The sequence below is a fragment of the Pan troglodytes genome, chromosome 16, assembly GCF_028858775.2.
Source record: "Pan troglodytes isolate AG18354 chromosome 16, NHGRI_mPanTro3-v2.0_pri, whole genome shotgun sequence".
In the NCBI taxonomy this organism is placed as follows: Eukaryota; Metazoa; Chordata; class Mammalia; order Primates; family Hominidae; genus Pan; species Pan troglodytes.
In genome coordinates, this window is record NC_072414.2 from 33,960,820 (window position 1) to 33,978,284 (window position 17,465).

Here is a 17,465-nt window from a genome sequence, read left to right on the forward strand (position 1 = left end):
GGAGGTACTCAAGTAATTTAATTGAAGGAATGAGGGAAGATTGAAGATGAGGGTCCGGTCATTCTCAGGTGCTCAAACTGTCTGGCTTTCTGGAAGATGGAACCTACTATTATAAAAAATAATTGCTGCAATGACTTTCTGGCAAGTTCTGATTTGAATTCAGAACTCCCCGGACACCTTTGGAGTGGAGCAGGGAACCGTGGGCCTGGACAGAGGTGGGAAGCTCTCCTTTGGAGCCAGGCAACAACAAAAGTTGTTCATCTCGGCTTGTGCAACCTAAAGGGCACAGATGTCAGCTGAGCCCACCCTGATGTCCAGGATCGCAACACCCCTTGGAGATCCCTGTGCTGTGCCATGTGTCCAGGAAAAGGACCACCCTGTGCTGGGTCACAGCTCTCACAGCAGCAGCCACCCAACACAGGCTGGTCCTCTTCTTGGGCACGTATTAGTCAGATCACTGGATCTCAGAATAGGAAGGAACCTCATTGGGCCCATTGGTGGCCATGAGAACGGGCCCTGCAGACCTCCAACTTTAGAGAGTGTTATTGACTGAGGACCCCAGCTGCTGTGCTCTGAAATCCACAGCTGAGTCTGTGCTGAGGCTACACTTCCTGTGACTGAGTGGGGCAGGGATACTGAGGCTGGCCCGTTCTGGGAGACGCGGGACTCCTGTGACAGCCAGCTTTGGCTGGAGGACCCTCCAAGGGCCTTGCAGACCACACGGTGGTCTGGGATGCTGCCGCCTGACCTTTCTTCCTCTCCCCACCCCTAGGGTCAGACTCGCTTCACGGCGTCACTGCTCTCCAGTCTTCCCCGGCTTCCTCCCCGTTTTTCCCTCACAGGTGTCTTGGCATGGCTCTCAGAGGACGTGCTGCCCTAGGCAGGTTTGCCTCCAACACGAGGGTCTCAGTCATCCTCTAAAGGGTACACGGGAGACAATCCCACCACCTTCCTCCGTCATAGAGTCCGACACCTTATCGGTCTTCCAGCCCAAGGATACTCCCGCAGGTCTAACCTAATCCCCTGTGTGCAATGGAAGTCCTGACTCCCCTGAGGAAGAAAGAGAGCCAGGCATCAGCCAGGGCAGGGTGGGGCCCAGGAGAAGCCGAGCACCTACCTCGTCCCCCAGGCAGGTCTCTATCAGCAGGCCCCAGAAGTCTGTAAAGGTGACCCTGTAGCCTTCCTGGCTGCGCTGCCGGAGCTCCTCCTGGAATTTGCGGAGCTGGTCTGGGAACAGGGAGGGTAGCTTGTCCTTTACCACATGTCTCCGAGCCTCAAAGATAGCAGGCTCCAAGTTTTTGGAGGACCAGTCAGGGTCACGGTACAAGGTAGCCATGGTCCTGGAGAGAGACAGGTACAGCTGATAGGGCTGACCCGGCCCCTGTCTGATGAGTCCTGGACCCGGGCAGGAGGGAAGGTGGGCAGGCCATTGAGAACCCTAACCTGCCAGGAGGGGAACCTGGAGAGTAGGGGTGAGGCAGAGGCCTGGCAGACAGTGAGGAGCAGGGGAGGTGAACATTATTACTCATAATCACAAGTGCTGCCAGTTCTCAAATGCCCACTGTGTGCCAGGCATAACAGTGGTTAAGATGAAGATTCTGGATCCAGATCTTTCTGGATCAAGCCAGGCTCTGTCGCTCACTAGCTGTGTGATCTTGGGCAAGCTACTTAATCACCGTTCCCTTCAGTTTTCCTGTCTGTGGAATGGGGAGAATTACAATAATTGTACCTGCTTCACAGAGTTCTGGTGAAGATTACATGAGTTAAGGTGATGTGGGGTAGCTAGAACAGTGCATGGCACAGAACAAATGCTGAGGCCCACATTTAAACCCAGGCTTGACTGATTACAGGTCCTGGCTGTTTCTACTCTGCCATGTTAATTCCTATAATTCTGATGTTGACTGAGGATTTATTTCCCTTTCTCTTCTTAACTTACATGTTGGTTGTCGGGGGGAGCAAAACAAAGAGGTGATCCCACTAGCTCAGTCTGCCTCTTCTTGGCCTGGATCCAGCTTTTCTGTGTCAGGACAGGAAAGGGCCCTTTTCATTCTGCGCCTGAGAATGACCTCCCTGGCAGTGCAGCTAGTCTGCGGCTGCACATTTAAGGAAACAGGGGCCTCCTCCCTCACAGGACTTGTTTTTGGGAAGGTGGGAGGTGGTCAGGAGACTTTTCAACAAAAAGCACCCTGCTCTCCATAAGCTTCACCCATTCATTTTATACTTTAAAAAAGCTTCCAGAAGCCATTGCAAATGAGTTTTTAAAAGAATACGACTTGTGCTTTCCCCAGGCCAGGGGACCCCACCCATCCCACGCCGGCTGGGCCTGAGTTCCTCCTGCTATCTGTCTATCGCATAGTAGTCCGGGAGGACGCAGGTGCCCCTCAACCTGCTGGAAGCAAGTTACCTTCTTAACCTACTACCGGGGGCAGCCATTTAGCATGGAGGTTAAGGATGTGGGCCCGGGACTAGGTTCAAATTCTACTCCACTGCTCATTAACTGAGTGTCCCTGGCAAATTACTCTGTTTCTCCAGCTGAAAAATAATGACAATGCCTCCCTCATAGTTTTTTGTGAGGAAGAAACAAGATGAGCCATAGGAAGCAGTGACTCCAGTGCTTAGCAAGAGGCAAACGTCTCCTTCTGTCTCACCTGGGCTGGCGCCTCTGCCCCCCGGGGGGTGTGTGGCACAGGAGCCCTTGGCTTTCCAAGGCCCATTCACATCCATTTGCTCACATGGGGGCTACCCAGAGCTCCTCCAGTATACAAGGCACAGCAAGGGACCTCAGGGCTCACAGGCCCACCAGTCACAGACAGGACACAGCCCTGCTTGATAGGCCACCCTGAACCAGGGCCACAGCAGGATTTTGATGGGCCCCACAAAAAATGTTTATATGTTTTTTATTTTTGTTTTTTTTAAAGACAAGTCCTCCCTATGTGGCCCAGCCTGGTCTTGAGCTCCTGGCCTCAAGCAAGCCTTCTGCCTCTGCCTCCCAAAGTGCTGGGATTACAGATGTGAGCCACCATACCTGGCCACATAAAAAATATTAAAATTTATATTTCATGCTGGCCACATAAAAAATATTAAAATTTATATTTCATGACTGTTGTATAAAGACAAATGTATTCATATTATTTATTAAAACATTTTCTTCAACCTATAAGTTTGTTAATGAAATGATCCTGATTTTAAAAGAAATTAACCTATTTTTGTGGGCCCCTAAAAGTACAGTGGGCCGCAGGCACTGTGCCTTCTGTGGGTAAGCTGACCTCACCCTGGCCTCCCTGTGGGGGAACCCAGTGCTCAGCCCCTGGACCTGCTCACCAGCAGAGGGTGAGAAGGAGGGAGCTCAGCTGCAGGGCCCTGCCCGTTGCATGTCCCCAGCAGTATGGGGTCATGTTCCTGGGTCCATACCACAGCCCCAGGGAAACAGTAACACCAGGAAAGGCCAGGGCATACAGTGTCTCTGGCATACTTAGTAGCGGGAGAGCGTCTTACACCCACCGCATGAGGTCAGAGCTACTGTTATCCGCACTGTGCAGATACACAAGCCGAGCCTCCAAGGAGTCAAGCTGCGTGCCCAAGGCCACACCACTGCATGTGGGGCACTTCCCAGGCTTCAGGAGTCACTTTGTCTTTGGGTGGCGGGGAGGAGCTTCACCTGAGACCCCAGGCCAGCCTGTTCGTGGCTTGCCCTGGGCTCCACAGACAGTGGCTCATGTCTCCTTACCAGGTGGCCCCTGATAGACCAGTGATGTAGCTGGCACAGTCCAGGAGGTTCAGCTTCTGCAGCCCCAGCAGGTGGCCATACATGGAGGTCATGGATCTTGTTCCACCCCCAGTGGCCATGATGGCTATCAGCGGCACCTGGGGTTACACAGAGGCAGGCGGTTGGGGAAGGCTCCAGAAGCAAAGCTTGGGAGAAGACTTAGAATGATGGCAACTTTGAAAGAACAATGGAGGAGGCAGAGCTGGCTACAGAGGGCAGGGAGTGCGGCATTGAGCCACCTGACACCTGCCTTTCCACAGAGCAGTGGGTCTAGAAATAGACCTCAGCTCTACACCCAGAAGTTGGTGTCAGTGAAGGACTCTGAAGCCTAACACAGGCTTGGTAAATCACAGAAAGCTGTGGCTAGCAGAGTTCTTAGCACTGTTAGTCCAGCCCTCAGTTAACAGGTGATAAAACTGGGGTCCGAGGGTGGTGGGCAGCTTGTTCAAGAACCCTACTAATGTGCGATCCCTCAATGGGACAAACCAACATCTTCTGTAGCTGGATCTGAGGGAAGGCACCAGGCCTGGCACATGGTGCCTGCTCAGCAGGTACTGTACTGGCAAGGCCAAGAGTCAATGGACTGGCGATGTGGGAAGGAGCAGGGTTGCCAGCTCTGGGTCAACAGAGGTTTAAGAGGCCCCTGGAATGTTTCCCTAAAGATAGGGCCAGGTACAATGGCTCACACTTGTAATCCCAGCACTTTGGGGGGCCGAGGTGGGCAGATTGCTTAAGCCCAGGAGTTCAAGACCAGCCTGGGCAACATGTAGAAACCCCATCTCTACAAAAAAATGCAAAAATTAGCCAGGCATTGTGGCTCGTTCCTGGAGTCCCAGCTACTTGGGAGGCCGAAGTAAGAGGATTGCTTGAGCCTGGGAGGTGGAGGCTGCAGTGAGCTGTGATGGTGCCACTGCACTCCAGCCTGGGTGACAGAGCAAGACCCTGTCTCAAGAAAAAAAAAAAAAAAGGAGGGAGGAAGGGGCTCTTTGTCAAGACTCACTCTGTCTGTTTTCCTTTGAATGGGGGCTGTAAGAACCTTCCATTGGCTAAAGCGCTATTACTATTACGAGTCCTCCTCAGGCACCCGCCAGGTCTCTGTCCTCACCTAGGGTCAGCCTCAGAAAGCAGGCGCTTGGAGGGCTTGCCTGCTGCCCAGGCGAGTGTGGGCCTTGGTCCACACAAGGGAGGCAACAGAGGGCTGTGACAGAGGCCCACCGTCTGCTCCCGTGGGAAGAAGGGGCGGCCTGGCCCTAGGAGTGCAAGTTGCTTCTCTCCAGCTTCCTAGCGCTGTTATTTCTGGGAGTGTGTTTACCTGTGCGGATTTGAGAGGAGAGACAATTGAGGAAAGAAGGACCTAAGGCCTTTTGGGTGGAGGTGTGGGGTGCAGGAGGTGGTACAGCTTAAAATGTTTTCCTGGCTGGGGTGAGGAGGGCATTTTATCCCTGAGTAAGGCCCCTTTAGCCACAGCAGGAATTCTTAGTGCTTGGGAGGAGGCGCTGGGGCTCTGTCCTTTCTCTCTCCATTTTGCTCTCCCCTTCGCTTGTGAATATAAAACAGAATCACTTCCAGCACAGCTCTCACCAGGGCGCCTGTACCTCAGCAGTAAAAGCATCCATGGAGGTGGCGCCTGGGGTAGGGCAGGGCCTGGGTTGGCTGGGAGGGCGTGGTGCTGGAAGGACCAGCTGGGCCCAGGCTGGCCACATCCCTGATTACCCACCTCATCCTCCTGCAGGTCTTCCTCCAGCTGCAGCACCTGCTTCAGGGCCTTGGCCACCACGACCTTCCGCTTCTGCAGAAACTCCAGCTCTGCTGGGCACAGGCTGAAGCCCAGCCGCACGTCCAGTGTCTCAGGGCTGGAGGGAGAGAGGACCCTGTATTGGGCCTGCAGCCTCTACCTCCCTGGAGTAGACACAGCTTTAGGGTCCATTGGACCTAGGCTCAAAGCCTACTTCTGCCAGCGACCACTTCTGTGACCTTGGGTCTCCACTTTCCCATCTGTAAAGTGGGGCGAATCGTGCTGAACTCTCAGCACTGTCTTCAGCACTTAAAGAGATAACAAATGCAAAGCCCCCAAAGCCTTAGCTGGCACAATGCGAGCTGGTACTCAACAAAAGATAACTGTTGGCACTGTGTTAGGGACGCTTTGAGTCCTCTGTCTCCTCGGCCAGATCTGGAAAGTCCAGAAAATCTTCCCCCAGGTGGCTTCTCTAGCCCAGGGCCAGGCATGGGTGACAAAAGGCGCTGAGATCATTTTGCCAAATCCCTCTGAACAAGGCCCCACGGTATGGACTCTTCTGTGCTAGGTAAACAAACTCCCTGTTCCTATGGAGCTCACGTTCTTCAATGAGCTCTTCCTGCTCCTAGAATAACAATTATCCTGTGTGTGTGTGCAATTGACAAAAACCATCCCATTCCTGATCTCATTGTGTCACCTCATAGTCTGCAGGCAGGTGGGGCAGGCACCTCTGTGACATGCCCAATGCTTGTCCTCTTTTTTTTTTTTTAATCACATCCCTGCCCCAAACAAGTCCAGGCTCCTGGCCTGGCATCCAAGACCCTGCCTGATCTTTCCAAGCTCACCTCAAACTACCCTCGAAACTTCTGGGTCAGGTCCCAGAGCTCCCAGAAGCAGTCCTGTTTCCGGGTCTTGGCACAGGCCCCTGCCTTCACCAGAAGTGTCTTCCTTTGCCCACCTCCAGCCTGTGCATCCTCTGAGGCCCAGCTCCCCAGTGACTCCAGATGAATGTACCTTGACCATTTCCAACTGAGCCTTGGCTCACTAACAAAGCCACATCTCCTTGAAGCCTGGGCCTAGGAGATTTCCATCATGTCTCCTCTTTGTCCAGCACAGGGCTGCAGACATGGCTGTTAGAAAATAATTCTTTCTTTGGCCTCAACAGGGAATGAATAATAATAATACAACAACAATAATAACAATAACATTAGCTGACGTTTGCTGAGCATCCCACTTGCCAGATGGATTACTGAGTACTTCGCACGTGCTGTCTAGCTGGATCCTCAGAGCAACCCAGTGATGCACAGGATCCTTGTTATTCTCCCAATGTACAGATGAGGAAAACAGAGACTCAGTAAGGGCAAAGAGCTTTTCCAAGGGCAAATAGCTAATCAAACTGTCAATAGAAATCATGGCCACTTGATTTCTGACAATCAAGATTTCTGAAAACGATGTTGTTTTCAGCAGATGGTGCTGAGACATCTGGATATCCACATGCCAAAGAACGAGGTTGAGCCCCTCTTTTACACCATGTAGATTGATTACCTAAAAATTGATCATAGACCTAAATGTGAGAGCTAAAACTAAACAAGTCTTAGAAAAAAACATGGGAATATATTTTCAGGACTTTGGTCGGGCGCGGTGGCGCACGCTTGTAATCCCAGCACTTTGGGAAGCCGAGGAGGGTGGATCACTTGAGGTCAGGAGTTCGAGACCAGCTGGCCAATACGGTGAAACCCCGTCTCTACTGAAAATACAAAAATTAGCCAGGTGTAGAGGTGTGCATCTGTAATCCCAGCTACTGGGGAGGCTGAGGCAGGAGAATCGCTTAACCCAGGAGGCAGAGGTTGCAGTGAGCTGAGATCACACCACTGCACTCCAGCCTGGGCGACCGTGAGACTCCATTTCAAAATAAAATAAAATAAAATAAAATAAAATAAAATAAAATAAAATAAAAATTTCAGGACATTGGATTAGGCAATGATTTCTGGTTTCTTAGATATGACACCAAAAGCACAAGTGACAAGATAAAAAAACAAATTTCATCAAAAGTAAAGTCCTTTGTGCTTCAAAGGACACGAACAAGAATGTGAAAAGATAAGCCATAGAATAAGAGGAAATATTTGCAAATCATATATCTGACAAGGGATTTGTATCTGGCATATGTAAAGCACTCTTACAACTTAACAATAAAAAAACACAAATAACCCACATAAAAAGTGGGCAAAGGATCTAATAGAAATGTCTCCAAAGAAGATGATATGCCAGCCAGCCCATGGAAAGATGTTCAACATCATTAGCCATAGGGGAAATGCAAATCAAAACCACAGTGAGATACCACTGCACACCCACTGCTATGAATAAGTGAGAGGCACGGACAGAATGTGGGTACTATACCAGGGTGTAGACTTCATGTGTAATTCATAACTCTCACCCTGGGGAGGGAAAGATGAAAAGCTTGTCAGAGGTGACAATTCAGAGCCAAGTGATCCCAGATCCACACTGTCCACCCAGACCCCACTCAGCACACACGTGCACACACAGGCGCTCCATCCCTGCCTCTCTCTTCTGGACACAATCTCCCCACCATCTTCAACTCAGCCTCCATACACTCTTTGGACCACACTGTAGCTCATCAGTCTCCTGCCCCACAAGACTCCTCCATCCTGCCTGAGAGAGACCCTCACGAGTCACATTCTCTCTTGTACCTCCCCAGGCTCTCCCCACCTCCCTACCACAGGAGCTCCAGGGGAAGTAAGTCAGGGGCCCTTCCCAGACTCAGGCACTCACCACAGGCAGGGTCATCACCTGACCATCGGAAAGGCAGTCGAGGGGCTGGCTGATGGGGCCATTCTTGCGAGAGCAGCAGCAAAGCTGGAGGGATGGGTGGGTTCTGTGAGAGGGGCTGGGGAGCTCCTCTGGCACCCCCCACCTGCCCCAGTCCCCCACACCTCCCCCAGTGTCAGCCGCCTTGTACCCCACAGCTCCAATGACTCTTGGGCACTTCCACGTGCACCTGGGACTGGAAGTACTTGGGGTAGTGGAAGCAGGCAGCAGTTTGGAAGCAGGCAGAAGTTGGGCAGCAGGGTTCCAAGCAGGGCCGGACACGCTGGGTGTTCTCAAAGGATTCGTTCACCATCACCAGGAGGTCCTTCACTGGGAGAGAGGACAAGAGGGTGAGACCCCGGGAGCCTCTCACTACCCACCCGCAACTTGGTCCAGCAAAAAACCTATTTGGAGGTATCCAGGAGGAGTTTAGAATCACCTGGGGCACCAGTTCAAATTCCCCAGAGATTCTCAATCTATAGGGTAGGGCAGGGCCCAGGAACCTGCATTTTAATGAGGTTTATGAGGATGCAGACAAACATAGTCCCCAGAAAACCCTTTGAGATGCTGAGAAGGTCCTCAGGACCAGTCCTTGGCTCAGCTTTGCCAGAAGATGCCCCAAAGTAACCTGCCCACCGTAGAGGAGGCAGACCCTCAGCACACTGTCGCTTTTGATGTAGACGCCTCTTCGGTCTTCCCTCCCTCCCTCATGTCTGGTAGCCTTGCATGGGCAACATGGGGTGGGGTGGGGAGTAGGGTGGGGAGTAGGGTAGGGGTATGGTATTCATGGATCTCTTAGGTCTCTGCCAGCTATAAAGTGCTAGGACCCTCTGTGAGCTGTGGTCTGCCTAGAGGAAGGGGCATAGTTAGAGGGGCCCTGGGCTTCAGGTGCTGACCACCTCACTGACCCAGGCAATCTGAGGTCCTGGCATGGCACAGCACAGACAAGCATGGATAGAGGGGGCAGCACTGGGACCCCAGACCTGAGATACTCCAAGGTTATGTGGGTGCTTGGGCGAACACGCCCTTTACAGAGCAGGATGGGAGGCCAGGGGCTCATGACCCCTGGGGGTGAGATGATTCTGAGGGGTTTCAGCCGAGCTTTTGGTCCCCCTGAGCCCAGGGAAGCCCTGGACTAGGTGGCGTCTGATGCTGATGGGATTTGGAAGCAGCTCCCCCTTGTCCCTCAGTAGGCAGAAAAGGCAAAACAGCTCACTTTTCTCCCTCTTCCTCCGCCTCCTGGATTGTGCATGAACCTCCAGGCAGGAGACTTGTCGAGACTGTAAAAAACAAAGGAGGGTCACAGAGTGTCTGAGCACCAGCCACCTCCTTGCTCTTCCAGGCTGAAGGGAGACGAGGGACCAGAGGATACATTCAGCATTGGTCTGACTGGGCTGATGCTGGGGAATGCAGAGTGTGTTGACCACATTTTCTGAACCCAATCAAGGCATGCCATCTCACTCAGAGATAGGATACTTGACCATGAAGCTGTCCCAGGATGTCTAGGACCCACGGTCACAGTTTACTGGGGGTCAGGTCCTCAGCTGCAGGTCGGGAATCTGACCTGAGGGAATGTTCAGCTCTGGGCTTTCAAAGTGAGGGCTTCCGACAAAATAGCCTTGTCAAGATGCTGAAGCAGATCATACTCCTTTGCCACACATTCCCAAAGACTCTTCTTTTTGAGGGAGAGGTCTCCTTGAACCCTGAGGCACTGGATGCATTTAATTAAAATAGCTATACCAACAGCTGAAATATGAATTTTTGTTTTTGGCACAGGGTCTCACTCTGTCACCCAGGCTGGAGTGCAGTGTCATAATCACAGCTCACTGCAGCCTTGACCTCCTGGGCTCAAGCGATCCTCCCACCTCAGCCTCCTGAGTAGCTGGGACTACAGACACATGCTACCATGCCTGGCTAATTTTTGTATTTTTTTGTAGGGATGGAGTTTCACTATGTTGCCCAGACTTGTTTTGAACTCCCGGGCTCAAGTGATCCCCCCACCTCGGCCTCCCAAAGTGCTGGGATTATAGGCATGAGCCACCATGACTGGCTATGAAACAATTTTTAATACAGAAATTGTGCTTGTAGGCCAGGCACGGTAGCTCACACCTGTAATCCCAGCACTTTGGGAGGCTGAGGCTGGCAGATCGCTTGAGCTCAGGAGTTTGAAACCAGCCTGGGCAACATGTTGAAACCCCGTCTCTACAAAATACAAAATAATAGCTGGGGGTGGTGGTGTGCTTGAGCACGGGAGGCAGAGGTTGCAGTGATCCGAGATCGCAGCACTGCACTCCAGCCTGGGCGACAGAGTGAGACCTTGTCTCAAAAAAAAAAAAAAAAAAAAAAAAAAAAAAGGTAAAATGTGCTTGTAGAATTACTGGGGTTGTGGGGTACAGGACCAAGACTGAGTCTGAGAGGAGGCTGCACTTAGTGGGTTGTTTTATTGGGGAGGCTCTTAAGGGGAAGGGTCACTTTTGGGATATGAAGTGCTCGGCCATCGTGATGTCCCAGCTACCTCCTCCCTCTGTACAGAAGCCCCAGATCGTGCCCCAGTGCTGCCTGTGCCCCATTTGGCTGGCCTCGTTTAGTCTAACTCCTGCAGAGGTCAGGATAGGACAGAGACCAAGCTGGGCCCAGTGTTTTCTCCCTTGGTCCTGTTCCCCTGAGAGCAGCAGCCAGCCGTGGCCTCTGGAGCTACAGGAACCCAGGAAGATAATTACCACCAGCACGCCATTGGTGACGAGGGTCTCAGGTGGAGAGGGACTGAAAAACAAAAGGAGAACTCCTGGTCAATTCTAGCATTCTTGACTGGTTTCTTCTAATGGCGACAAAGGGAATAAATAGGGTCAATAACAAAATATCAGAGCCTTCTTTGTTCTCATAAAAAATACTAGCTTCGGAAACCTTAGCCTTATAGGTTGTCAGGGAGGAAACTGGCATACATTTGAAACAGAATGTCCAGGAAAAAAATAGATTTATAGGTTAAAAGAGTAGGAGAGTTCTATTTTTTTTAAAGGATAACTGTTTTTTATGTCTAACCAGATGCAAATGCATGGGGTTAGAAGAATAAATAGGTTGTAAGAAATGGCTGCAACCTGCCGGCTAGAGCCGACATAAACAGTTTTGGTAGTAAAAATGATCCATTCTCCATTCTGTGCTTTATCTAACTTATGCATTTAACAGTCTGACCCAGCCGAGAGGGTGAATGTTAAATGCTCTTGTGTTATAAATTTGAGAACATAAGCCTCCAAGGTTTCAATTAGCCTGGCAGAGTCCACAGCATCCCTTGTCAAAATTACGCCCAAGGTGACTGTGTCTCCAGATCAACTTTATTGTTGTTGTTGAGAAGGAGTCTCGCTCTGTTGCCCAGGCTGGAGTGCAATGGCACGGTCTGGGCTCACTGCAACCTCCACCTCCTGGGTTCAAGTGATTCTCCTGCCTCAGCCTCCTGAGTAGCTGGGATGACAGGTGCATGCTGCCATGCCCGACTAATTTTTTGTATTTTAGTAGAGACGGGGTTTCACCAGATCAACTCTTATTACCAAGCATGACATGTTTCATTTTGCAAGCCACTTTCTAATTCAGCCCAGGAGTTTTCCCCGCCCTCTAAAAATTCTGTCAAATCAAGAATTGGAGGGGAGAGCTTCGATTTTCTTCAATGTTAAGTAAATAAAGTTGATTTTAATTTGCCAATCAGCTGTTGATGGGAAGTAAGTTCCCTCACATAGTTTGAAGATCCCCTAGGCAGAGGATTCTCCAAGTGGCAGTTGACGAGCCCTCTTGTCCTGTCTCCCACCTGTCATCCTCCTTCTGTTCCCAGGCTCATCACAAGCATAGGTGGCTCAGCCCTGCCAGGTGAAGAAGAGGGAGGAGTGAGGAACAAGCTGCCCAGTTACAGGGCACTCTGCCTGGCCTGAGGCGGGGGTTGCCTTTCTTTCTTTCTTCCTTTCCTTCCTTTCCTTCCTACCTTCCCTCTTTGTTCTCTCCTTCCAGACCTCCAGCTCTCTGAGTCCTCAGCACAGTCATGTCTCCAGGATCCTGGATCGTTTACCTAATTGAAAATGAGTTGGGCTGGGCGCGGTGGCTCATGCCTGTAATCCCAGCACTTTGGGAGGCCAAGGCAGGTGGATCACCTAAGGTCAGGAGTTCGAGACCAACATGATGAAACCCCATCTCTACTAAAAATACAAGAATTAGCCTAGCATGGTGGTGTGTTCTTGTAATCACAGCTACTCGGGAGGCTGAGGGAGGAGAATCGCTTGAATCCAGGAGGTGGAGGTTGCAGTGAGCTGAGATCGCACCACTGTACTCTAGCCTGGATGACAGAGTGAGACAAAAGAAAGAAAGAAAGAAGGAAAGAAAAGGAAAGAAAGGAAAGAAAGGGAAAGAAAGAGAGAGGGAGAGAGGGAGAAAGGGAGAACAAGGGAGAAAAAGGGAGGAAGGGAGGGAGGGAGGAAGGGAGGAAGGGAGGAAAGAAGGAGGGAGAAAGGGAGAGAGGAAGGGAGGAAGGGAGAAAGGAAGGCAGGCAGGCAGGCAAGAAAGAAGATTGGAAAGAACCCTGCAAGGTGGGCCTGAGCCTCCCATTGACGTGGTTCCAGAGTTGGCTGCAGAGTTGGCTGCTTGCGGCCAGGGTTGGGGTGTTTGTTCTAACAGTTCTGGTCAAGGAAGAGACCGCTGGGCTCTGACCTCTTTCTCAGCTGGGCCTCAACAAAGCCCCCATCGCCATGGTGGCAGGAACTCTTCCCAGAAGCCACCCTTGGGAATGCAGGGGGCCTGAGGCAGGCTATTTGGCCAGAGTACTAGATCTTTAAAGCAATGCTGAGGGCAGGAGAACTGGGTAAGTGCAGTGGGGCCCAGGCTCCTACACTATGGAGAAGCTCCTGGGTGATTCTGATGCACAGTGAAGAGTCAGGGTTAGTGCCAGGAGTGAGACTGGAAGAGGGTGAGGCAGCGAAAAGGCCGACCTGCCTCTGAAATGCTCGTTCCCAGAAGCTACTTGATGGCCAGGACCTTGGTGGGCCCCGGGGCCTGGGCCTACTCACCTCTCCTCCAGCAAGAACTCCACCTCCAGCTCTTCCATGCCCTGGTAGGGGAGGGAGGGAAGGCGGCTGTGAGTGGCGTGTGCACATCTCTGCTGACCAGAACCCTTTGCCACCCTGGGAGCCGCTGTGGACCTGCCTCCGTCCTTCCCCCACAGCTGCCTGCTGCCATGGAGTGTGCTTGTGGTCTCCTCTGCCAATCTCTGTCCCCAAGTCTTTGACATCAGGAGCATCACCGACAGCCCAGGGGAGGTCAGGGTGTGGAGCTGACCCCCAGCCCCAGCATGTGCATTCCTCTGCCCGAGAGCATCTCCTTTCTGTCACTTCCCTGGCTTCCCACCGCTCTCCTGCCTTCCCAAGGGACTCAGTGCCTGTGGCAAGGGAGCGCTGAGATACGCCTTCAGAAAGCCCACTCCTTCCTTCACTGAGTCCCTCACACCTCTTGCTGTGTACTGGAGGCAAGCCAGGGCCTCACTGCGCCTTACTTTCCCCACCAGAATGTAAGCTAGGTGAGGGCAGGGATGCTAGTTCCCAAGGGGACCCAGTGCCTAGAACAGTGCCGGCCCCTCACAGGCACTCAAGTGCTGGCAGAATGATTGAATTGACAGCATCCTGGGGGCTCCAGCTCTGACTGTCTCTGATCTGCAGATTTGCCCACCTTTACCCTCATCTGTCCTCTGTTCCTGGGGCCATCCCAGCAACGGGACTCTGAGGGAAGAAAAGGAGGGAAGGGAACCAAGACTTACTACCTCTCCATTGTGTTCTGTGAACACTGCTAGTTGCCTGAATTACGGTTTCTCATTTAAGTCCCACAGCAACCTTGTGTGGTAGGTATTATGATCACCATTTTGTAGATGAGGAAACAGAAACTTAGGGAGTTATTTTTACGGCATCACATAGTGAGTGACAGTGCTGGGATTTAAACCAGCAGCACCATCTTTTCTCGACTTGACTGTGTACACAGAGAAGACCCTGGGGAATGGCTTTGTGGGAACCAGCAGCAGCTATGAGGTTATCATGAAGCCGGAGTCTGAGGGCCTGGACCCTGCACCCACCTGCGGGTTGAGTGGAAACTTCACGTGGGTTTTCTTTCGGAAACAGAGCTTGGTGAGGTCATAGAGAACTGTCAGGAGATGGTCATCTGGTGTCACTGTGTCTTCATCACAGACACTCAACTCTAGCACGTTCTAGGGGAGAAGGAAGGATGCCAGTCTGGTTACCACGGTTGCATTGACCCCTTCCCAGAACGAGGGGCCTGACCTCTGTCCTAGCAAGGAGGTAGGTCTGGGGGATGGGAGACAGCCCAGAAGTCCCTGCTCAGACGTGACAGACATTTGTAGGGAAACGAATTAAGGAAGGCAAGTGTCTATTCCCTCCTTTCCAACTCCCTGAAGCCTTCTTGGCCTTCTGTTCTCACTTTCATACTAGAGAATTTTGCCTCTTTTACAAGCTTGGTAGAGACCTGTGAAGTATGGAAGGATTTAGTTTCACCTGAGGGGAAGGATGGATGGGAAAGAGCAAGCAAGATCCCTGCCAGGATATAGAATGTGGCCAGCACTGGGCCCCTGGGCACTGAAGACAGCCCCTTTGGTGCTAGAAAATCCAGATTAGGGAATCGAACATCTAACACTCCAGGGAGTGATGTGGCAAAGCTTGTAGGGGTTCTGATAATTGGTGGGGTATATGAACTCTATCCTTTGACTCATTAGCCCCTAGTAAGTTCTCATGGATGGTCCCAAAGCAGCTACCTTGTCATCTGGCTGAACTCTGAGGTCAGTGTTCTCAGGTGACATGGACTAATCTCTGAGGCCTCTTGTTCCAAGGATCCTGGGGGATGTGGGTTGAGGCTGCCTCTTAAATACATCTAGTGGACATAAGGTGGTTCTGGAGGTTCCCAACGGGATGTGATTGTTGACCTTGTAATTACTAGAAACACAGGTATGTCCCAGAACCAACCCAGCAGCTCCACAATCCAAAGGAAGCTCAAATTCTGATTTCAAGATGGCAGACTGAACCCACATCAAAATTCTCCTCCCTTACCAAACTCACATGTATGATAGAAAAGGTATTTTAAAAATAATAAGTATAAAGCCCTTCTTGAAAAGATACGTCACGTAACAAAAATAAATAAGTATCCCTAAAACATGGAGGCAGTAAGGTGGAGCTGTCAAGCCTCAAGCACCTCCAGACTGGAGCTGATGCCACTATGATGAGGCCAAATTTGTTGTAAGGGATCTCTGCTGAGGCTGTCACAACTCAGGATGCTCAAAGGATAATTATCCCATGGGAGATGTGAACTCAACTTAGAGTCATCATATATCTGAAGAAGACCAATCCCATGGAACAACTCAACAAATAAAATACACACCCAAAGAAATGGAAATAATAAAGCAATATGAAAAGAATTTAAGAGGGAGAGAACCCTCTGGCTGGAATTAGACTGGCCTCAGACCTAATGAATAGAATGGTTCTTCCACTCTGTGTATTCCCCTGCTTGGAGAAGGCTCTGGAAACACAATCTGTTTTGGATTAAGAGACACCTAGTTTCAGCAACAATTAGGACAAGAGAGACCAGGAGAAAAAGCTAGAAAGAGAAATAGACTCAGAGAGGGGCAAACATGAGACAGGCAGAAGGAAGTAGTGGGTGTGAGTGGGAAGACAGGTTTGTAGGACAAGAAGTAGGCAGAAAGGAAAACAAAGAGGCATAAGAACACAGAGGCAAAGAGAAGGACAAGTGGGCAAGAGGGGAGTAAAATGCAGACAGGGAAGACAGGTGCAGTCCTCCATGTCTCACCTTCACTCGGCTCTGGATCTGGAAGTTGAAGCTTTCATTCCACTCTGGATTTGGGCAGTTGGAGATGGTCCTTGTCCTCAGCTTCTTCTGAGAGGCGGTGGGCAGCCAGAGGCTCACAAAACAGTCTGTCTGGCTCACTGTCCAAGAAAGATAAGTGGAACCAATCCAGGTTCAGAGAGAACATGTGGAGTCAAAAGGGAACTTCAGGCAAGCCTCTTCCAGAGCCAGGCCCCATCTCAGCTCCAGTTCCTCTCCTCATTCATGGGTCTAACTTTCCAGAGACTCAGATCCCCAAGAAGTCACAGATTGCAGGCTGTGGGTCTCGCAGAGGGCGACCCAATCCCACTGGCCATTCTCATAGATACAGATGGCCTCCGGCTCTTATTAGAAGCACCCTTGTCTCTGAGCAAACACCTGCTGGTTTGGGACAAGGTATGGTCACACAGTTTTCCCTCCGCCAAGGTAAGATCTGGAAGACCAGTGCCCAAGGGTCCGGATTACTTCTTGTCTTAGCCCAGGGGACCAGGAAAACCAAAGTAGGGCCAAGCGCTCCCTCTGGGCTGAGGAGAAGTGAGGATGAGAAGGAACACTCTGCTGTGAGTCGGCCAAGAAGAAGGGCCCCAGTGGGCAAGGACTTGAGGGAAACTAGCTATTTAGCAAGATCTAGGAGCAGGAACCCCCATCTCCATATGGCTTAATGCCTCCACTGCATCCAGCCAGGCTCTTCATACCTATCCTGATCTGCAGCATCAGGTTATGGCCCAAGAAACCCTCCCCTCTGTGGCCACATACTTCTTTTTCATTCTAAATGAACAACCCAAGTGTGATGTTGCTGGATATGCTCTGGAGAAAGGACAGAGGCTTTGACCCCAACAAGCCCTCCCAGAATGACAGAAGGTCTCCTAAGTCTTCCACCTGGAGCAACAGAAGGGATAGGGTGAAAATAGTAGCCCAGACTGGCTCCCTGCTCTAGTCTACGTGGGAGGAGGGAGGCAGAGGGGCCATGACTGCCCCTGTCACTCTCCTGGCAGTTGGCGAGGGTGAGGCCCAGGGTACACACCAGATACATAGGAAATGGTGAAAGCCAGCAGTTTCCAGTGTCAGAGAGTCCTCTCGATGGTAAAGCTGGCAGGAGGATGGGAGTTCTACACTGGTAGGACTGATTCAAACTAGTTTTTAATTATTAATAGTCACTGATGAGAGTGGAGCCAGGGCTTTCTTCGCCCTGCGTTGTCACCACACTGAAAGGTTTATCAGAATCAACAGCCCTGATCTAAATCACAGGTGTTCCTAGCTTCTGATTTC

The 17,465-nt window shown here is 51.2% G+C and overlaps 1 protein-coding gene across 1 annotated transcript in view; it reads right to left on the bottom strand.

Moving 5' to 3' along the window:
• PLA2G4E (phospholipase A2 group IVE) overlaps positions 1-17,465 on the bottom strand; it is a 37,487-nt gene that overhangs the window by 7,952 nt on the left and 12,070 nt on the right. The window contains exons 3-13 of the mRNA XM_054667419.2: positions 16,161-16,297; positions 14,422-14,553; positions 13,370-13,410; positions 11,048-11,090; positions 9,544-9,607; positions 8,479-8,657; positions 8,292-8,375; positions 7,899-7,936; positions 5,484-5,619; positions 3,728-3,864; positions 1,118-1,340 (exon numbers count right to left, since the gene is read on the bottom strand). Of these exons, the coding sequence (XP_054523394.1) occupies positions 1,118-1,340; positions 3,728-3,864; positions 5,484-5,619; positions 7,899-7,936; positions 8,292-8,375; positions 8,479-8,657; positions 9,544-9,607; positions 11,048-11,090; positions 13,370-13,410; positions 14,422-14,553; positions 16,161-16,297 (1,214 nt within the window). The remainder of the gene's footprint in view (positions 1-1,117; positions 1,341-3,727; positions 3,865-5,483; positions 5,620-7,898; positions 7,937-8,291; positions 8,376-8,478; positions 8,658-9,543; positions 9,608-11,047; positions 11,091-13,369; positions 13,411-14,421; positions 14,554-16,160; positions 16,298-17,465) is intronic.